The sequence below is a fragment of the Phoca vitulina genome, unplaced genomic scaffold, assembly GCF_004348235.1.
Source record: "Phoca vitulina isolate PV1807 unplaced genomic scaffold, GSC_HSeal_1.0 scaffold27, whole genome shotgun sequence".
NCBI classification, from domain to species: Eukaryota; Metazoa; Chordata; class Mammalia; order Carnivora; family Phocidae; genus Phoca; species Phoca vitulina.
In genome coordinates, this window is record NW_022589730.1 from 2,613,326 (window position 1) to 2,636,572 (window position 23,247).

Consider the following 23,247-nt stretch of genomic DNA (forward strand, 5'->3'; position numbering starts at 1 on the left):
GGAGCACAGCTCCCGCATTTGGCAAAAGCAAGGGCAAGTACCCCGGGGCCACGAGCAAAACCCAGCACGTGGTGGAGAGCGTCATCGTGCCTCTGCTTCACACCCAGAAAGCCCCAGGAGCCAGGGCGCACCTCCCACCCGCTCCCATCAGCTGGCCACACTTGACGAAGCCCTAGCCAGGAGCCCCATACCTCACTTCCTCGCCGACCGCTATGGGACATTCCCCTATCCTGCATTCTCCATATTCAGAGCTGCCATCAATCCTCCAGGCTAGAAGTAGTGACTGCTTTGTCCCCTAGAAACAGACCCTTCTGGGTAATTTCCATCCTGGACGAGTGACAAGCAGAACTCATCAAGGGAAATGCATGGCATTCTGATCAGCCCCCTTCTTCCTTAAGGTCAATTCTTACAGGTCAGAGTATAAAATATGATAAATACTAACCGCCTTGCAGCTGCTCTCCCTGTAACAGTTGCCCTTCTAGGTCCCCGCCAGGGGCCACCGCATGACCCTTCCCTGTGGCCCCATGTCTCAGACCCTCACTCACACCCTCCACACTCCAGTATGGAATGTCCTCTCCCTGGCCCGGGCTTCATCGGGAGACTCCGGGTTCCCCATTCCACCACCAAGCCCTTCAGCTGAGTTCTTTATGTTCACTGCATTTTTCACTGTAATTTCCCTTTGGTTCTTCTCTCTTCTATTCCATTTTTTCATTTGTTTCAAAACAATTCTTAAAGCAATTTTATGATGACTGCTTTAAAATCCTTGCCAAATAATTCCATTGGGGTCCCTTCAGTGTTGGAATATGCCATCTTTTCTCATTACATCAGAGCTGGAGCTATCATGGTTCTTGGTCTGTCGAGTGATTTTCAACCGTATCCTGGACACTCTGGGTGTCGTGCTGTGAGACTCTAGATCTCTGCTTATCTTTTATCAGGCAGTCACTCCGCCTAGATGCAGCAGAGGACCACGTCAGGGGTGGCGGCTCACTACAGGGTCCCGCCAACCCCAGGGGTGGAAAGCTCAGTGCAGACTGGTCCGTCCTGCATCATCTGGTTGGAGGCTCACTGTGGACTGTCCGTCCTGCATCCTCCGGTTAAATCTCACTGCTGTCAGGTGCGGTGAGGCTCAGCTCCCCACTGGCCCACTGGCACTCCTCTGGCAGAGAATCACAACACTGCCTGCTTCTGCAGAGTACGAGAGGTCAGCTGCCAGCCTGGCTCTGCTAACACCGTCGGGTGAGGGAGCCTGGGTACCACCTCCTTCTGCCAGAGAGAGATGCAAGATTAGCTCTGTACTTAATCCCAGGCGGTCACGGGATCAGAGGGCCATCTGTTTAGGAACAGGGGACAGGATGGGTTGGAAGATCACTCACAGCCTTGCTGAGCAGTTTCTCAGTTGGTATTTGGCTGGAGTAGGGTGGGCATCGTCAAAAAGATTTTCTATTGGTAAACCAGTCTTTTGCCAGTTTTAACTTAGGGGAACCAGCTTTTCTTGAAGCATATTTTCATCTGTGCCTGTTGGCAGAAGGCTACACTTCTCCAGCAACCTGTCCAGGTGTACGGGAGTAAAAGAAGAAGCCAGGGGAGCTCACTGTCGTACTGCTCCTCAGGCCCCGAAGGCCCTCAGCTGCCAGCCTTCTTCCCGCCTCCCACAGCCCTCTATCAGCGGGTTATGTTCTCACTGGGAGGTGTCAGTTGTAGGGGCAGGGAGGCGGCTGGCATAGAAAGGCTTCTCCATGGGGCGCCCGGGTGGCTCAGTCGGTTCAGCGACTGCCTTCGGCTCAGGTCATGATCCTGGAGTCCCGGGATCGAGTCCCGCATCGGGCTCCCTGCTCGGCAGGGAGTCTGCTTCTCCCTCTGACCCTCCCCTCTCTCGTGCTCTCTCTCTCATTCTCTCTCTCAAATAAATAAAAAATCTTTGAAAAAAAAAAAAAAAAAGGAAGGCTTCTCCATGTTGGCTGGATCCTTACAGGTTATTTTTGCATGTGACTGAAGGTCAGGACTTCTTCCTGTATTACTCATACCATATTCATACCAAGTCACTAAGAAATAAAAACATGCCAAACAGAAAAAGGTAGCCAGAAATGTATTGTTTTAACATATGTGGGAAAGACTGATAATTGTGTTCCAATATCTATTCTTCTTTTCTTACACAGTAATCGATTTCCTCACTGAGCATACGGCTCTGACTAGAAACTCTACTTGCCACCACCGTGCGTGGGGACTGCGTTCTCTTGCTCGCAGACCAGGTCTCTCCCTGCTCCTCGTCCTTGAGCCACGTGACAGAGGTAGGACTGGGGGGGACCTGGACAGCCTCGGAGGGCACAGCGGCCCTATCAGCTCCGAACCGCACAAGGCCACACGGGGGACAGAGGAAAACTCCGAAACTAACACCGCCCTTTAAGAAAAGGGCGCCCATTTTTCACGCAAGGCCAACGCATTTTCCCACCTGAAACAAGCACAACCAAGCCTTTTTGCTTCTGCCCCTGGAGAACCCCGCCAGGAGCTCCTGCCCGGCGTGGGGTGACCAGGCCAGGTGACTGAGTCTCTCTCCGCTGCAGACACAGTGGCTCTGGGCCACGACGGGCAGCCACACTCACGCCGCCGCCTGCCACGGGCCCCGGCACCACCACAGCCTCTCCCTCCCCCGGGACCATGGGTGGACAGAGAGACTCAGGAGAAGAGACACAAGACAGGACAGCAAGGGGAACAGAAATGCAGAGTCTACTCATCTCAGGAAATACACGTTCCTCCAAGGCCTTTTTAGGAAAAAAAGGAGTCCGAAACGAGGGCACGTTGACGTTCTCACAACCATGAGAGCAAAAGGCAAAGACAGCTGGGCTGTCACCGGCACTGAGGGTCGGGCGCCCTTCGGGGACCTGACGTCCTAGCACAGCTACAAACCACAGGGCCGCCACCAGCAACGGAAGGGAGACGGGAGACCGCCCTCAGAGCGAGGACGGTGAGCTCCATCTGGGGAACAACGTGGGAAAGAACACGGAAAAGTGTGTGGAAGAGAAGATACGACGAAGGCAAGATTTTGAAATGAATGTCCAAGAAACTAAGACTTTCTGGAAACGATCAATTACTGTTATTGCCCTTTCCCGCCAGGGAGAAAGTCAAAGTCGATTTCAGACGGCAGCTCTGCAGAAGCGGTGCAGTGGGGACGCGGGCAGGGCCCCGCGAGGGGACAGCCCTGGGTGCCACCGCCGCCCTCGGCGGGCGCCCCGACCCACACACGGCCACAACGCCCCCGGGGGGCCCCACACAGACAGCAGCCGCACAGCCGCAGCCCCGGCTCACCGCGTCGCCTTCGCAGCCCGGACCCGGGCCCCACTGTCCTGACGCCTTCCTCAGGCCATCCCGCGGGCTTCCCACACGCCGAGCGGGCTGCGGGCGCCCGGGCTCCTTCTCGGCAGCGACCACGCGTCCCGCGTATGCAGCCGTGTGCCCGGCCCTGATCAGCCTCTGCTCCCCTGTCCCCAGGCAGCCCTCCCGCGCCCACGTCCAGCCGCCTGCCGCCTCGTCTCAGGAAGACGGAGCAGCATCTCCATCTCACAGAGACAAACGGGGCTCTGGGGCCGCCCCAGGCCCCGGGGCCGGCTGCACCAGGACCGGCTCAGGGGCCCTCTCCAGGGCGACGCAGCCCAGGCGGACGACGAGCTCCACGCGGCCTTTGTGAAGGTGGGTTTCGGGGGCTGCGGCGGGTAAAGGCAGGCACCGAGCCGGAATCGGTGTGGAATGGGAAATCCCGGGTGTGAAAAGCTGTGCGGGGCCCAGTTCACCAACGGGAGCTTTTCACGGGCCTGCTGAGCTAGTAAGACAAATCCTGGGCCGCGGGGAGCGAAACACTCCATAAAAACAGAAAGCCACCCCTGGGTTTGGGCCCGAGCAGAAATGCTTACCGATGGGGCGCAGGAACTCCGCTGCGGCCCAGCAGGAGCGGCCTCGCTGGTCCACGCCTGCACCCCACCTCCCCCTGCCTCTGCTCCCGGCCTGGCCTGCAGGCCTAAGGGAGAGCTGTCCTCCCTTCACACTCACCTCTGGCAGGACACCATCCCTTGCCACCCAAGTGAGGGCCTCTGAGGACGAACAACTGCAGCAATGGTAACTCGTGGCTCTGAGATGGGTTTTGTGAGCAGGAGGAAAAACACGTACTGAAGTGTTTAGAGGTGAAGCAGTAACAGGACGATGGGGTGAAGTGGCAGGGGTGGGGTCTGGCAAATTTTAATAACTGGTCAATCCAGGTAAAGGATTCACTGTTCTTAAGTATTCATTGTACCCATCTTTCAAGGGTGAAATTTCTCAAAATAAAAAGTTAGGGAAAATGCGACCACTACATATTATGATGACTTATACTGATCAACAGCTGGTTTTATTTTAGACACCCCCAACATGCTAGTGACAACAAAACACCTTATTACCCAATTATTATTTGCAGATGAGCCTGTAGAGATGAAAACCCAAAGAGAACCTGGGAGGACGGCAGGCTACAAAACTAACAGACAACAACACACTCCTTTCCTAAGGACAAATGACAAACACGTAACAGAAAGACCCCCAAATGATATTAATAAAAATCCCAGAACACTTTAGAATTTAAACATACTGAATCCATATGAACAAAACAATACTGAGATGTTTTTTGTTTTTTGGTTATTTTTTGGTGGCAGCAAAGGAAGGTTTATCGAGCGATAGCAAAGTGATAATACAGAGCTCCCGAGGAGGGAGGGGACCTGAGAGGATTGCCACTGGAGTTCCTAAGTCTAGGGGGTTTTATGGGCTGTTTTAATCTGATTAACCCCTCCTGTGCTGGTCATCCAATCAGGTTTTTGTCACCTATCTATCACGTGGGAAAGGGCTACTGAGATGTTTTGACAATAAAGATTCAATACTGTAAACATGTTCAATTTTCCCCTGTAACAATCTAAAAATTTAAGTCAATCTAAGTAAAAGTACCAACTGATTTTTAACGAGGCAAAATTCTAACGTTCACATTAATAATAAACCAGAAAAGGAAAACAGGAAGCATATGAACATTTGCTTATCAAGACAGAGAAACACAGCAAAGACAAAGATGAAACTCGAGAAGGTGGGAGTGCCCCAGGGACCCTGGGAGGACCAGGCAGAGGGCACAGGAGGTGGCGGCTCTTCTGATGCTCCTTGTTCGTATCACTGTGACTTGTAACAGTAAGTTACTCTCCAGATACTGAAACTGACCCCCCACCCCACCCTCAACCCCTACTCTGCTTTGGACTGTCTTTGTGGTCACACCAACTGGACCCACGTCAAGGGCAGTTAGTGCGCATGGGAAAGGGGTGGGCCTACAATAGGACGTGGACTGAACCCAAGAGCCCTGGACATCCTTCAGATCCTAGACCATGTTCAGTAGGCTGACTTACAGTGGGCCGAGCCAACTGCGAAACTATTTCAGAGGCAATGACAGGACAGAGCAAAGGAGTGGGCGAGTACGCCCCCGCTGGAGCCTGGGTCCCCACGGTGGAGGACGGGAGGGGGGCACGCGGGAGTCCTGGAAGGAGAGACCGGAGGTGGAGGGATCGCTGTGACCTCCCGGGTTGTGCAATGCACGTGGGTGCTGCACGATGTGGTGGGACTTTAAGAAATAATCATTTCAGATTCGGGAAGTATTTCTAAGCAAGTCACAAGAACCAGAATCTGTAAATGAACAGATTGCTCACTGTAGCTTTGTCTGTTTATATAGACACAAGGCTGAAAACCACCTACATTGTCTGCCGGGGCAACCTGCTGATTGATACGCGCGTATGCAATGTAAGGCCATGTGCTGTGGAAAAGAACGAGACCGCTCCACGATGCACGGACACGCCACAAGAGCTAAGGTGCCGTCCACTGAAGACAAAAGCACAGAATGGATGGCCTGGATTAAAGGGGCTGCAGAAGAGATCTGTATGTGCCCAGAATGCCCAGGGAAGGACACAGAAGCTGCTTCCAGCAAAATAGGAAATTATGCTCTACGTCGTCCTCTACTCTGATCTCTTACTGTGCGCATGTAGAACTCAGCCCAGGACACTATATCATTTAACACAGGCACTTTCTGCTTTTCAAAAAAAAACAAAAGCAAAAACAAAAAAGCAATGAGTGAGACAAGGAATACCTACACTCTGCAGGAGAAGGGACGAGGCTGCACGGGCTTTCTAGAACATAATGTGGCATTCTATAAAGAACCTGAAAAAGTAGCATTAATTCAGTAAACCCAACTGCAGGAATCTATCCTAATGAAATAATTAAAGATACATATAATGATACATTAGGTGTAATATTTAAAAAGTATAAATAAATGTTAAATAACCAAAGAAATGATTACATATCATCATGCTATGTCCCGATGCAGAAGACTAATAAAGTAATTTAAAATACTGACATGGGGAAACATTCATAATATAGTAAGTGAAAATGGAGAAAGATATATTTACAATATATTAAGGAAAAAGGGCAGGTTAAAAAAACAGTAGCATAAATATTTTTGAATTAAAAAACTATTCTTAAATAAATAAACTATTATGGAAAGCATGTATAGCAAAAAAAAAAAAGAAAGTCTGAAGGACTATGCATGCATTCTCTCCAAATGTCGTGATTCTTGGTTCTTCTAATAATGTTACTCTTGTTAATCTTTAGTTTCTAATATTTTTCCAAAATAAACACATTATTTATATAATAACTTTTAAAAAGATAAAAATAAATTAGTTTATATTAAAAAGTAAAGACATATATAAAAAGAAGAGACAAACGTATATAGAAGGTATGAACTCAATTTTTATATATGCAATTTAAATACTGTTATTTGTTTTTCTGTCTCAGGAAGAAAATATATCCAACAGTTTTTTATAACCCATCCCTGGACAGTAGAATTAAAGTTGACTTTTATTTTCTCCTTTACTGTTTGCATTTTCCTAATTTTACACAATAATAATCAGGGACATGGGGGTTTAATTTTTTAAAGCAATAGCCATTTGTACTTTAAATTAGGCCCACCCACCCCAGCAATAGGAAGCCCCCGTCCACACATCAGCAATGTGGCCCTGTCATCCTCAATGCAGTCCCAAGACGACAGCTGTGGGCCTTTCAGAATTGCTCACTTGCTGTATAAACTGCTTTGGGGCATCAAGAATTTCTTCTCCTCTCCCAAATTCCCACACGTCAGGGGATCCAGAGGCCAAGCGAGGAGATACTACCGTCTTTAGAGACCGAACATTTGCTTTTGACCACTGCAGAATCCTATGTGGGCACAAGTGGATCCTCCAAAGATACGACACATTGAAGTGTCTACCCTAAGATACTGACGGGCCAGAAAATAAAACGTTTTGTCAGTGAAGTAGAGAATTAGGCAAGGCACACTGAATGATAATTAACTCCTAGAAATCTATACGAAAGGCTTGTTAAACTAGTTGATACTTAAAATCCCCCTAAGGATTAGATGCATTTTAAAAATCCATGAACAAAGTATAGGCCAAAATAATTACCTCTTCCTTTTCATGTAGCATAATATGCGCTTTGAGACTAGCCACTCTGGAGAATTTCTTGTTACACACAGGACAGGTAGGATCTTCCCCATTGTGGGTGCATTTATGAAGTGTCAGGTTGAATTCAACATTAAATGTTTGGGGGCACTGGTCACATCGATGTGGCTATTTGGAGAGAAAAGTCAAGAAGCCACTGAAATACAATCTTTCCACAATAAATGCCATTCAAATATTAACACGTACCATAACCTACAGACAATCTAAGGAACTTCTGAAGTCTCTTCTGGACCTGAAGTCAATAAACCCAAAATGGACACAGCAAAGCTCCTTACAGAATTTCTCAAAGGATTCTAAGGACGACAACACATCAATGCAGAAAATACCCTGAATAAAAAATGCTGCATATAAATGTATCAGGATAGAGTCACTATGAAAATAAATGTGAGAAACTTCAACTCCCTGGGATGGATTTTTCCCTTCTTTTCTGACCAACTCCACTGCTCTAAACAGAATCACTTCAAGTAAAATCAGTAATCATAAAAACTTTTACTACATTTTAAGAGAGTTGCTTATCACAGTCTAAAATTTTCCCCGAATGAAAGGTATTCTGCCATTTACTTATAGAAAGATAAAGTAATCACTGGTATTTCTCTCTGAATATCAAGACACTAGAGTCAGTACTTTCAGATTTTCAACTTAGGAGGGTAATACCAGTTGATATCAGTACTAGTGATATTATGTATGATCATATATTATATATCAGATTCACGCTGAAAACAAAGCCAGAGTTAGTCATGTCCTGTTCCCTAGGGAAGAGATCCCTGGCATTCTCCTGACCTCAAATGGCTCACTGGCGTATGTTCTCCCAAACTAGGAAAAGTCAACGATCATTTTTTAAAGGTAGTTTTAACTGCCACTTTCTATCAGGCAGCTCATTCCATTAAGACACTAATACTCTTAACCTAGCCCACAGGGGCCCTGCAAAAAAGGATTCCAATCTCTAAGATAGTGTTACTTCCTGCGGAAATGCAATCTAAAATCTCTGGAATACCATTTTAAAACGCAAGACCACCTCGGATAACACTCCCTGCTGGAGAAAAACACATCAAGATATACCAAATCTGCGTTCAGTCACAAAGAAACCGAACCACAGAAAGTCCTGTTTTGAGATGATTTTTTTGTCCACAGATAAAGAACTTCAACACAGAGATTCACTAGACCGGCTCTCACTTGATCTCATTAACCCATATAAGGGTTAGGAATACACTACAGCTAAGCACAAAACATCAAGGCATATATTCATGTAAGATAAAATGCCCCACAATTTAGGAATCTAAAGTATAAGAAAAATTTGTATTTGACATGCTGATTTTTACAATACCTCCAGTTTCAACGCTCACATTTCTGACATCCCTCTTGAGAATACATACCTTGTCATTTCGCTCGTGATCCCTCATGTGGCGTTGAAACTGGGACTCTTTTGGAAAAGATAGCAGACAGATTTCACACTTATGGAAGTTTGGAACTTGATAGGCATAATTAGTGTTCTCCGCATTCAATGTTAAAACTCCATCTATAAAATTGCATAAGTATAGACAATAAATACCAGTTGTTATTCTCATCACATAAATAAAACTAAATTATTTGGTTATTGTTTAGAAAGCAAGTTATGGCAGAGATTTACGAGATAATTTAGAAGAAATTAATATATCTTAAATTTTTCGAAAGGACATGATTTTAAGTCAGAAACGAGAAATGCTGGGAAGCCTGAGGCACAGGACAAGGGGATTATAAGCACCTGCTGGTGGGATTTTTAGAATCCTGAAACTAAACTCCTGAGTTGACATCCACCCAAAGACACATAAAAGCCATGATGTCTCTTAGCCTTGCCTTCATGCTTAATATGGCTTCAAAGTCACTAGAAATCACAGAGGCATTTCATCTCTAAGTCGCTTTGAGAATCCATCAGTAACCCACATTGTTCATCTTAAGTCGCTCAGCAAACAAAACTCAAGTAGAAGCACAAAAGCTAATTCACTAATTCAATCTACCTCTGAAAACTGCTGCAGAGCGAGATTAAGTCAGAGAGGAAAAACTTCTGTTCTCCCATATGGTTAGGGTTTAGGAAGACCTTTGTCCGCAGTGCTTTGGACAATCCTTAGGCTTCATGATGCGCTTCTATAGACCCACGTAGGTCAACGGCTATAAACATAAAAGTATTTTCAAATAAAAATATGTAATAATCACAAAAATTTGTCAAGAATCTCAGAAAATAAAGATGTCTAAACCTCTACAATTCTTTAAAATAATAAATTCCAAGTCTTATAATTTAGGCACAAATATACAACACGTATTAATGATACAAAGACTAGAAATACATCACATATAATTCTTTGTATCAAATTTGACTCAAAAATATTGAAATTTAGAAATCTAGAAGTAAAGTAGGGTTGATTTTAAGACTCAAGTAAGCTCCGGAGAGTCTTCTATTTCTCAAACATCCATGTGGTAAACAAGGGCATTCCAAATTTTCAATAGACCTTTAAATCCCTCCTTTGAGAAAACAGCCTGCAGTCCAGCTTCGGCCAGAAGTCCCCCTCCCCTACATTGGCATCTGTGGTAAGCAAGAAATGAGAAATTCTCCAGATGGGAGGTGGAGGAGGCCACGGAGGAGGTGGGAGTAGAGAGGCATGGAGAAGGCTGGTAACAACTTCAGGAATTCTTCCAGCAGATCCTTGAGTAAAGCAGATTCCAGTTTCAAGAAACACTAATATAATTCAATAGAAAAACTTCATCCAGAAGCAGAATGGGCCTACCACAGGAAAGATACACGTAACTTCTATTTATTCTTCACTATATCCACATTCTACTCAAAGACCATGTATTCAAAATTTCTACTTTAATTAAATTAGTAACAAAATGTTTTATGCTCTCCAGGCCCAAATAAAATGATTGTTGGGACCATATCAATTGATATATTATTCCTTTTGGGAAAGTTTATAGTATGGAAAGAAACAGAGGTTGGGAATGTTCAAGTAAAGTTTCTTTTGAAAATTGTGTTTTAAAAACTCAGCAGCGAGTGTTTCCACCTAATGGCTGAATGAGGTCATGAGGGAGCTCCTCCCCTCCTGAGAAAGCAAAATTAAAAGGCTATTTCAGGATGTAGAATGAAACAATGTTCACAGCCTCTAAGCTGAAACTGCTTAATGTTACCCCAAAATGAGAAAGGATGTAATTAACTGCAACTGATAGATAAAACCCTAAGAGATAAGAAACTATACATTTAAAACCAAAAATGACATTGTTTTGCTTATGAATTAAGACTTTTCCAGAAAAGATTTTTATCTTAAGAAGCAAGATTTCCCTCTTTAACAAAGCTCAAAACATAATAAAATCACATTTTCACTAAGTCCCTTCTCCCAGTGATAATACAATGTTAATTTGGTTCATAGACAAACTTAAAACAACGCTGATTCAAATTAAAGCATAACTGAAAAGGAAAAACATGCTTTAGTTTGCACATTGAGCATAATTTTAAAATCCACAGCATTGGGGCACCTGGGTGACTCAGTCGGTTAAGCGTCTGCCTTCAGCTCAGGTCATGCTCCCAGGGTCCTGGGATTGAGCCCCACATCGGGCTCCCTGCTCAGCGGGAAGCCTGCTCCTCCCTTTCCCACTCCCCCTGCTTGTTTCTGCTCTCACTAACTCTGTCAAATAAATAAATAAAATCTTTTAAAAAAATAAATAAATAATAAAAATGAAATAAAATAAAATCCACAGCATCTCCTGACCTTCACTTTGCTTTGGGGGAACACATTTTGTAACCGCGCCATTTCCGCACTGAGAAAAGTACAAGCCTTTCTCCCAGGGCGAGGTGGGCTCTCTCATCCACACTTTGCTTTCTGTCTGGGTAGCGTCCGAGGCCTTAAAATAACCCCTTCTGACTATCCCCTCTTCAAGCTCATTCAAATTTCTGGTCCCCAGAGTATGTGTTTTCCAGAAAGAAGTCCACAAAATTGATGTATCCTTAGGACACGCTTCGGGAGATCCACAAGCCCTGAGAAAACTTCATGCAGATACTCCATGTCCATGCCTTCGGCCATCGTTAGGGCGGGGTGACAACTCAGCAGCCACAGAGGCCACCAGACTTTCTGAGGGGCCAGGGACCTAAGTAAGGTACGGCCAAATGAATGGCAGCCTCTTAGTGGTCAGCCCTCCTGAGCACCAATGCATTTTTTAGAAGCAGCTGGAGGACCTTCCCATGAGATTTTGGCACCACACATTCCTCATGTCTCCCAAATCAGAACAGGTATTCTCTGTAACCCACCCCCCCCCACACACACACACACAACAGAAGCACGGATCTGCGTGCATTGAGCAGTGCTCAGATCGATCTGTGTGCATTGAGCAGTGCTCAAATCTACGAGTTCATCCAGTACAGGCTTCTGCCCGTCCCCCGCCCCCAGAGGCAGGGGATGGATCACTGTGAGGTTCCAGGAAGGCAGGGACACTCAGTAGGCTGATTCCAGCCGGTTTAGGTCACCTTACACACACGCATGTGCACGACCACATTCTCTTCAACTGCTCACCCTTCCTGATACCAAGAACTCAAATTCACTATCAAATGTAAACACAAACTGATGGCAAAGATCAGAAACTGTTTGAGCAGCTTTGTTTTCCTTGGAAAAATGTGAAGACTAGTTTCAAAATCAATTTAACTCTTTACATAGAGATTCTCAATAGTATATAATAACTATTTATCAACCAGCCACCCAAATAATAAAGCCTATCTCAGTGTTGTACAGATTAAATAAAATAATGCTTCCTGACGCTACTGAGACAGAGCCTACCAATGATTTAGGAACACGGCCACCTCCTTAATGCTCATCCTTGCCACCCGATGCCTTAGCCAGCCCTCCATAACCATACTCTGCCACAGCTATATTCAGGCCTGGTCCATAATGGGGACTGGACAAGCCCACAAACTGCTCTTCTCCCAAGACCAGGCACAGCAAATCAGCCCAGCCAGCTAAATCTTAATGGCAAAGGTCTGTCCTTACCTCTCATCTAAAGAGCTAAGTTGATCTTTTTTTTTTTTTTTAATTTTAAGTGATCTCTACACCCAATGTGGGGCTCGAACTCACAACCCCAAGATTAAGAGTCGCCTGCTCCACTGACTGAACCAGTCAGATGCCCTGCTAAGTTGATCTCTTATACAAATTGCCTATGATATGATGGTTCAACAAAACCTATTGCATTTATAGCATTCCACTGATTTAACTCCAGTTTGCATCTGACTTAAATCCTTAAGCACTATGCATTGAAGACTTCAGCTATCCATAAATCCTGCTGAGGGATTTTTAATATTAAAATGAGATACACCAGATTCATTTTCTAAACTAACTGAGCTAACCCCCAAACTTTGTATCTGTTTTTATTTTTGTTTTGAATAAAAACTTTCCAAAAAGTAGTTGACATCTCTACTGCTCTCAACAGGCCCGTCTTCCAACATTTTTTTAAAATATTTTTTGAAGATTTTATTTATTTATTTATTTATTTATTTATTTATTTATTTGAGAGAGAGGAGAGCAAGCACACAAGCACAAGAAGGGCGAGCGGAGGCAGAGGGAAAAGCAGGCTTCCCGCTGAGCAGGAAGCCCCACGTGGGGCTGGATCCCAGGACCCTGGAATCATGACCTGAGCTGAAGGCAGACACTTAACCGGCTGAGCCCCCCAGGCGTCCCCTCTTCCAACATCTTGTCCCCGAGAGCTCTCTAACCATGGAGGCATCTTCTCTGCTCTTCATTCTGACATTAGGATGCTTTCCGAGGTCGCCAAACAGGCCTTGGAGAAGTCTGACAGCTGTCGCCCCTACTTCAGGTAGGGTCCCACTTCAGCTACCATGCTTTCTCCTCTTTACTTTCATGTGTGTATGTGTGTGTGTTATTTTTACTGTTTTCTAGTTTCTTCTTTTCTCCTTTCTCCTGTTTTCTCCTGTTCCTCTCACACTGGTCAGCATTCAGGTCTGAGCATGGCTGGACTTTTTCAGATAAAACTCTGCAGTGCTTGGGCCCGTGAGCCCTTTCTACTTGGTCACTGTACCTCCAAAGGCTTGCACAAGCCTGGCACATCCTGAGTGCCTAGCAAATATTTGCTAAATAGTGAGAGATAAGATGAAAGCTAATGACTCTTTTGGTCTCTACCCAGTTGTCCGAAGTGCCTAAGACCAGCATATCTAATCTCCACTTGTAGCCTGACTCATACCCTTCACCTCAAAATTACTTAAGTTAGTATTCTTCCCACTTGTTATGTATCCACTGACTATTCTTATTTTGTACATTTCCTTAGCCATTTGGTTGTTCCTAGGAGCCAGCTGAAATGCATCTACATTATTTTCTCCATAGAATCTGTCAGAAAAGAAAGTGCTTGAGTTCACAGCACCAGCCATAAGCACCTGCTTCCTTCTAAGAAGGAACAGGGGCGCCTGGGTGGCTCAGTCGGTTAAGCATCTGCCTGCGGTTCAGGTCATGATCCCGGGGTCCTGAGATCAAGCCCCGCGTCGGGCTCCCTGCTCAGCGGGGAGTCTACTTCTCTCTCTCCCTCTACCTGCCTCTCTGCCTACTTGTGCTTGCATGCTCTCTGTCAAATAAATAAATAAAATCTTAAAAAAAAAAGGAACAAGCCATCTGTCAACTCAAAAGTGCCCGCACCAAGAGAGGTAGGTCTTACCAGGGAAGACTCTGGCACTTTTTGAATTGCACCCATTATTTATTCAATGTATTTGCTATTAGGTAAATATTCATTTGGAAATGAAATGTACTCATATAAAAAAATAATCCTCAAAATGTAGTCAAGGAAAAAAAGCCGTATGTTCTAGGTGCTATCACTCCTTTAAAAAAGGGAGGGTGGGGCAGATATACCACATATTTGCTTGTATGTGCATAAAATATCCCTGTGAAACTACAGAAAAAATAACAGCATTGGTTACCTGTAAAAAGGTAACTATCTGACTGGGAAATAGGGCTGGGAAAGGGACTTTAATTTTTTTAAATTCTGAAGCATTATAATGTATTACCTGTTCAAAAGGGGTTACATTAAAAAGTAAGAAATAAAATTTACTTGGGGGGAATAGGTGAGTTACACACTCCATCTCCTTGATGTATAGCTAAGGAAACTAAGACCCCAGAAAAACTTAGCCACTTGGTCAAAATCACACAGTTAGCCAGGGCAGAACTGGAAGTAATTTTCAACTCATAGTTCAAGGCTCTCTCCTAATTATTCAGGCTTCCATGCCTCTCAAGGTCATGATTTCTGAGATGAAACCCCAATTTCTTTTTTTTTTTTTGAAACCCCAATTTCAATCTTGTGCCTACTATAAAAACAGAAGGTGAACCTGGATTTTATCAACAGTATTTTATGTCAATTGTAAGCTTAACTCTGTTTATGTTCTTTCAGTATAAAATATATTCAACTGAGAGTCAAGCCAAAGTACCCTGCTTGTCAAAACCACGAGTAGTTTCAATGAGACAATTAAGAGTCTGCAACATTGATACTGGTTTCATGATAAACGATATGAAATATTATCTGTGACACAGAGTTAAAGATAAATACCTGGTCAAAGACTCACTAAAGGGTCTCTAACAGGGTCAGGTCGCTCATGTTCCCACAGTAAAGTTCACCTTTACCCAGGTGTGCTTTCAATATGCCCACTTTGTCAGTATTTGTATCTGTGTGGAGTTTCCCTTTCAAGCCTCATATTACTACACTGTCTCTATTTTTCTTTTAAAGATTTTATTTATTTATTCGGCAGAGAGAGAGAGCACAAGCAGGGGAATGGCAGGCAGAGGGAGAGGGAGAAGCAGACTCCCCGCTGAGCAGGGGCAGGGAGCCTGACACAGCCCTATCCCAGGACTCCGGGATCAGGACCGGAGTCGAAGGCAGACACTTCACCTACTAAGCCACCCAGGCGCCCCGACTGTCTCTATCTTTAAAAGGAATGTCAATCCTCTTTCAAATATTTGCTTTTATTACCTGTACATTTTATTTCTAAAGAAGACTTTAAACTCAGACGGATGTATATTTAGACACCACACACATTATTCCAATTTAACAAAACCATGGTGTGTTAAAATTATAACAAAATAATTATCTTCAGTATCTACAGCCTCCCCATCTAGCTAAAACAACCCAAGGCCCAAGGTCTAAAAGTAACAATGCCTTTTTGAGAATGATCCGGGAATGTATTGCTGAGAATAATGTGTCCTTAGACAATGCAAAAAACTAATTTTCTATATGTAATAGAATAATTTTTTGTTGATCTATTTGCTGCCATTATTCTGTTTCTCATCTCCACAAATGTACAATTTATGTTAGCACTGCAACAACAATCAAGTACAGCTAAAGGGTGCCACAGAAAATTATAGGTAGCCCAGTCCAAGATTCTGTCCCAATTTCCAATGAAGTGTGTATGCACAGTACATACTATTTTTAATGTACATATCTTAAAAAATGGGTATCTATAGATTAAAACATGGGTTATTGGTCACAGATTAGGGAGATGGTGATGAAAGCAGGACTGGGAATCATGAGCTTTTATGAATGTCAGTCCTGCCAAGTGGTTAGTAAGATCTCTGCAAAGCAGATAATCTGTTGCTCAGCTCAATTCCTCATCCAAAGATGCGGTTGATTTCCATCCTGCGTACTTATGGGTTGTTGTGAAAATCCAAGGAATGATAAATATGAAACAAAAAATATTGTTTTAGAAAAGTAAATTACACATCTATTAGGAGGGCTAAAATTAAAAAGAAAGAAAAAAACAAGGATTGATGAGGATGTGGAACAACTGGAAATCTCATATTCCACTAGAAAGTGAAAATCACTACAGTCACTCAAAAACCATTTAGCAGCAGTGACCAAAGCTGAACACACACAAACCCTGTAACCCAGCAATTCCGCTCCTAGGTATATCCCCACAGAAATGTGTACACAGGTGTACCAAAAACACGTGTTTAAAAATGCTCATTATTTACAACAGCCAGCAAATTAAAACAATGCAAATGCCCTTCCACAGTAGATGATGAATCTAAAGGTGAGAAGTAGAACAATAAAGATGAAAATATAGGAAAAGGCCTTCATGATCTTACAACTGTCAAAGATTCCTTACACAGGTCCCAAAAATACCAAACGTGAAAGAACTGATACATTAGACAATATTAAGATTAGGAACTTCTTTCATGAACAGATATCCTAAAAAGAGTGAACAGAAAAATACAAAGAACTCATATACAGCATATATAAAGAACTCCTATACATCAATAATGAAAAGACAGAACTCTTCACCAAAGATGGCAAGGAAGCATACAAATACATGCTTTACATCATGTCTCATAAGCGAACTGCAATTCAAACAATGAGATACCACTACACACCTATTGGAAAGACTAGAATTAAAAAATAATATTAATAACACCAAATGCAGACACGGATGTGGAGCAACAGGAACTCTCATTCCTTGCTGGTGAGAATGCAAAATCACCCAGCCACTTTGGAGGAGTTTGGCAATTTCCTGCAAAGCTAAACACAGTCTCACCGTATAATCCAGCACAGTGGTCCTCAACATTTACCCAAATGAGCTGAAAACCTGCACACAAATGTTTACAGCAAGTTATAATTGCCAAAACATGGAAGCAACCAAGATATCCTTCAAAATATAAATAAACAAACTGGTGCATCCAGACAATGGAATATTATTCAGCAATAAAAAGAAACGAGCTATCAAGCCATGAAGAGACATGAAGGAATCTTAAATGCACATTGCCTAGTAAGGAGGCAGTCTGCAAAGGCTACATATTGTATGATTCCAGCTATGCGGTATTTGAGAGCAAGCAGAACTATGGAGACAGTGAACCCTAATGTAAACTATGGACTTTATTAAATAATAATGTATCAAAATTGGTTCATTGTTACACATGTACCAGACTAACACAAGGTGTTAATAACAGGGGACAGCCTGAGGGGGAGAATTAGGAGCATGTAGGAATAGGTACTATCTGCTCAATTTAATGTAAGCCTAAAACTGCTATAAAAAATAAAGTCTATTAACTAAAAAAATAAATAAATAAATATTCAACCCAGTAGGAAAATCGGAAAAGACTTAAATGACAGCCTCACGAAAGAGAACAAATGGCTAATAAATATAAGGTCTTTATTAGCACAGAACTGCAAGTTTAAAATCAAATTAACACTCCGCATACCAGAATGGCTAAAATGCTAAAGGACAGAGCAAATGCAACTCTCTGACACCGCTGGTAGGAGAAGGTAGTACATTCACTGGAAAACTGTTTGACGTGTCTGCTACGACCCAGAAATGCAGAAGTTCATAGCAGCACATACATGTAATAGTCCCCAGCTGGAAACAACCCAAGTACCTACAGTAGAAAGGACAAACTGACAGTACATTATAGAATGGAACAATACACAACCATGTAACTGAACCTGTTTCTGCCGAATGGTAACAGGGATAATCTCATAAAAACACTGAATGAAGGAAGCCAGAAACAAAAGGGCCCATGCTATGAATTCCATTTAGTTTGAAAACGGGTCAAACTACCCTGTGGTACCAGAAGAGGAGAGTGGAGCAGGGAGAGGGAAGGCAGTGCTAACTGGGAAGGAACAAGGGAACTCTGGAGATCCTGCCGATGTCCTAGGTGCTGGTTATGTATGGAAGTTCATGAAGCCTGTGCACTTCCTCTGGAGATGTTTTGTTCAATTAACATAATTGCTAAAATACAACATTAAGGGTTTCAAAGAAATACACACGTCTGGCTTCTCTTGAAAACTCGAAAGCCGCGGCAACAATTAAATGCAGCAGAGCAGGACCAGGGCCCAGACCGGCTATTACCTGCCACGACTACCTTTAACTGACGCACTAGACTGCGTTAGCTGTCTGACCCGGACACAACTGAGGGTTTAACTCCTGTAGTAAGAGCACACTGTCCGCTCACGCGGCTGATTACATCAAGTATTCATCTTAATCCACTAAAGCAATAGTTTTCAACTCTGCTGAGATTTGGGGGGAAGGCACCTCAGAGGGTATGAGCTGTCTGTCTCTGAATCCCGCAGTCTCCTGCCCTTCCACCAGAACCGCTTTGCCGTGGACCAGTGGTGTTCAGCCCTGACCACGCAGTGGCCCCACCAGGGACCCCTCAGTGCAGCAATGCCTCGGTCCCACCTCACAGGCTCAGACACAGCCTGCTCATCCGGATCCTTAAAAGCTCCCCCAGGTAATTCCATGGTGTTTTGCCAAGAGTGAAAACCACCACTTGAGACCTTGCCGTATTATTTCACGTCATTAGTTCTAAGACTAAAAAGTAGTTTGAAAAACACTAACTGCGTGAGCACAAAGACATGGCCTTTGTACAGAAAGAAAATATAAAGACCCTGATATAGGATAAGCATTATTCTAAAAACTGCTGAATTGACTTTATCTCACAAAGAATTATGGGTTTGTACGTTTTCCCAGGCTGTATTTGTGTCAAAGACCGAGATTTTTTTTTTTTAATAAATCCTTATACTGAAATATTTTTCCTTTATTGTGGGAAAGACCAAGATTTTGAACTCCTGTTAACTCACTACTTGATTCCAGGATCATAAAATCTTTAAATTTGATGTGTTACCTAACACACTTTTCTCAAAATACTAAAAAGTCCAAGTCTCTGCCTACCTAAAAAGTTCAAGTATGGAGAATGAAGGGTGCTCCTTTATGAAGAAATCTTTTCATCCTTGGATACCCAATACTGTTAGAAAGTTATTATTTTAAGCAGAATCTGTCCTCTCCTCGTTCCTGCCAGTAGTTTTGTCTGCTTAAGTACATGAGTCACCTTTAAACCTGAGAGCATCTCCTGCCACCTAGTATGCTAAATTCCACGGCTCTAAGCTCATCCTAGTAGTCTAGTCCCCTTGGAGAATTCATCCTGAATTCATCCACAGCTAAAATGGCCCGAACTGATCATCTGAGCAAGAGAAGACTTGTTTATTCATCTGGCTCAAGGTCTGTTTGTCTCTGCTCTCTGGAAATGAAGTATTATAAATATTCCTCCAACAGAAAACAAAAACTTAGCAGGAGGCCAACTAAAGGTACAAGCTCAGGAGAAAAAATCTATACCACCACACTGGAAAAAACAAATGGAAGCCATATAAGACCATCAAGGTCACATTACTACTTAGTGAGAGTAAACTAAAATAAGTACGATAAAGAAAAAATGTGATTTCACTCATCTTTATATCCGACAGTGCCAGGCACCAAGCAAGTGCTCAATAAACACGGCCCCCACCAACCCCCACAGGAGGCTTCCTTCGCTCCAGAAGCCCCGCCCTCCACAGGTGGTGTACTGCCAGGCCCCCAGTGGGTGCCTGAAACCACGGCGTGCTGAACCCTAGCTGTACCGTTTTCTCCTACACATACGTACCTCTCACTGAGCTTAACTCAGAAATCGGGCACAGTAAAAGATTAACAATAATAATAGAATAGGAACTCTAACAATACACTGTAGAAGTTGGGTGAATGTGGTCTCTCTCCCTCTAAGTCTCTTACTGTGCTGCACTCACCCTTCTTCTTGTGATGCCATCAAGTAAGGCACCATGACACAGCGTTAGGCTACCAAGACCTTCTGAAAATATGTCAGAAAGAGGACCACCTGCTTCCAACCGCAGGGGACTGAAACCGGGGGGGGGGGGGGGGGGGGACGGGGACTACTGTACTTATGTCCTAAGCTAATTATTATTCCAAGAAATGTTTTTCAGTGCCTACTCCTCATGTTTTCTTGAGGTTTCCATTCTGACATCCTTTCCTCTGGGAACCCTGGACTTCAAGTGTCTGCTCTCTGCTGCCACGGTGTTCCCACCATCACAGGACATGCATGGTCCTCAAGGGCCACAGCAGAGATCCTGTTCTCTGTTGCTGAGCTCTGTGATCCAGCCTCTAGCAGTACCCGCCCACCACAGGAAGTGCTTCAACATATTTGTTCAAGAGATTCATTAACCCATATTTGGGCTTTATATTCATCAAGACAAAATAATAAAATGCACACTTTGGACTCAAATATAAACTCAAATCCCAACTCTGACACTAGCTGGGTGGACCTTCCAAATCACTGAACCTCTCTGAGCTTTATTCCCCCTATCTGTAAAAAGCCCCACCGACCTTCCCGGTTTTTCTTAGGCATAAAATTCATAACGGTAACAGAGAAAACAAAATCATTTCAGATAATGAGAAACATTATTAAGACAGTGAACTGACAGAGCAACGGTCCTCAAACATTTTGATCTCAGGATCTTTTTACATTTTTAAATATTACTGAGGACCCCAAACACCTTAAGTTTATACGGATTATATCGCCACTTGCCCTATTAGAAATTAAAACTGAGCACTTTTTAAAATATTTATTCATTTAAAAACAAACCTATTATATGTTAACGCAAATACACACTTTCATGAAAAATATATTCTCCGAAAAAGCAGTAAGAAGAGTTTTCACTTTTACAAATCTTTTTAATGTCTGGCTTTAATGTAGAAGACAAGCGGATCCTCATGTCTGCCTCTGCATTCTCTCCAAGTATTCATCTTAATCCACTAAAGCAATAGTTTTCAACTCTGTTGCAATATGTTATGTTTTATTTTCCTGCAAATTATTTTACTTGGAATATATTCAGTATGTTGTTTTTGAGTGAAATGCATGAAGACAGCCCAGCTACCCACAGTCCGGTGCCGCGGCCGCCTGCATCCCTGCAAAGGCGTCAGCAATTTTACCCCTAATGGTTTTCGTACCATTGGTGCAAATGTTAACAGTATCGCTATGAAAATATTTACCCGGCAGACCCCTCCGAGTGTCTCCGGGAACCTCACTGTGAGGAAAGGCTCCTTTGTAAAGTTATTTTCAGACAGGTTTGAGGAAGGCCTCTGTTAGGAAGCTGAAGCACTGAGACCTAAGGAATGAGCAAGAGCAGATGGATTCTCAGAAAAGGAAGAGCAAAAGCCTCAATTCACCACAAACGTGGCCTCAACCAGGAACCCAAAGAACCGAATGCTAGAGCAAGGCAAGAGAGAAATGAGCCCTACCCAAGGCCCGATCAATTAGGATCCTGCAGGAATGTGGATTTTACCTTAAGGAATGAGAAATCCTTTGAAGAGTTTTAATCAGGGTGTGGCCATTTCATCTACATTTTAAAGAGCTCCTCCAGGCTGATGGTGATGGACTTATGGTAGGGCGAGGCTACCTGGGAGCAGTGAGAGGCTCCCACGGAAGTCCACCTGGAGACAGACCCGCTGGGCCAGCCAGGGGCACCAGACGTGGAAAGCGTAGGGCTGGCTGGAAATACATTTTTGAGGCAGAAGCTGCAAGACTAGTTATGAATTGTCTTGAGGAGTAAGAGAAAGAGAATTATTCTTACATTTAGGGCTTGAAAACCCAGGTGAATAGTGATGCCATTTGGGAAGATGGGAAAGATTGGGGGGATTACGTTCCCGGCCTTAAGTTGATGCACATTTTCCATGGTCTAGCCTACACCTTCTTCCAAGTAACTGAGAGGCACTGCACTTACATTATTTTTGGCAGAAAGCACCTTAAAATACAAACACTGAACAAAATAAGGCCAAAGCGGGAGCAGTGAACGGCCTTAGGACCTCCTTGCAGACACCAGCAGCCACTAATCCGGATTCCGAGCAGCTCCTGCCCAACTAGGAACCTGCAGACCTGCATTATTCCCCAGCCGACATCTCAGCTCCCGAAAAGCTAGGTGAGGGGTGCCGAGTCTTGCTGAATTCACAGGCTCTGCGTTCTAACATTTCCTTAATTACGTGTCTGCTCACTGGATGGGCTGGAGAGCTGCAGGAACGATGCCCAGCCGGTCCGTCCCATCAGTAAGTTCGCACCACTTCCTAGCCTGCTCCTCCCTCTTCCCAAATGCGGGCAAGGGCAAAATAAACACTCTGCTCCGCAGCTCCCACAAGTAACCTTTCTCCGTTTTGAAAAGCAGGGCAGGTGCCCGCCGCCAGGCCCCAGCCCCCCAGTGAGTCCCGCTTACTCCTCCCCAGGGGAAGGGAACCCGGGGTCCCCGAGCTCCGTCACCAGCCAGCGAGGGGCCAAGTACCAGGAGTCCATCGCCTACATCACCCCGGCCCCAGCTCACACGCAGCCGCCTCTGCGACCGCCCCGGCCCCGGCCCCCCGATCTCGGCCCCCGGGCCCCCGGCCCCTCTGGCCTCCCCGGCCCCCAGCCCTCGGCCCCCGGGCCCCCCAGGCTCCCGGCCCCTGCTGGAGCCCGCCAGGCCCGCCCCCGCTGGCCCGCGCGCCCGAGGGCCTCCCCGGGCCGCCCCGCCGGGGCCGCGCAGCGAGCGCGCACTCGGCAGTCCGGGGCGACCAGGCCGAGCCGGGGCGCCTCTCCCTCCGGCCCCCCTGTGGGGAGGGCCCCGCCGTCCGCCGCCCGTCAGCCCGGCTGCGGCCCCGAGACCCGCCCCGGGGAGGGCGCCTCCCTCAGGAGGGCCTCCCGCCGCCCGGGAGCGCCGGGCTGGGCGGGCCGGGGAGGCCGGATCCCCGCGGGCGGGCGGGCGGGCGGGCGGGGGCCGGCGAGGGGGCCGGCGAGGGAGGAGGGCGGCCGGGGGAGGAGGAGGGAGGAGGGCGGCGGCGGCGGCGCGCACCTCGCCCCCGGCCCCGCCGCCGCCGCCCGCCCGGCCCAGGAAAGTAGGCCCAGCC

At 45.1% G+C, this 23,247-nt stretch overlaps 1 protein-coding gene across 13 annotated transcripts in view; it reads right to left on the minus strand.

Annotated features, from left to right (window-relative positions):
* Positions 1–23,247, minus strand: part of ZNF236 (zinc finger protein 236) — a 108,540-nt gene that overhangs the window by 84,694 nt on the left and 599 nt on the right. For 3 of the 13 annotated variants that reach the window (XM_032422559.1, XM_032422545.1, XM_032422557.1), the window contains exons 2-3: positions 8,930–9,072; positions 7,500–7,664 (exon numbers count right to left, since the gene is read on the minus strand). In XM_032422559.1, coding sequence (XP_032278450.1) covers positions 7,500–7,664; positions 8,930–9,072 — 308 coding nt within the window. Of the gene's footprint in view, positions 1–6,137; positions 6,205–7,499; positions 7,665–8,929; positions 9,073–9,550; positions 11,056–21,366; positions 22,727–23,247 lie in introns of those variants that run through there. The other 10 variants (XM_032422551.1, XM_032422547.1, XM_032422555.1 and 7 more) reach the window with 10 other exon arrangements.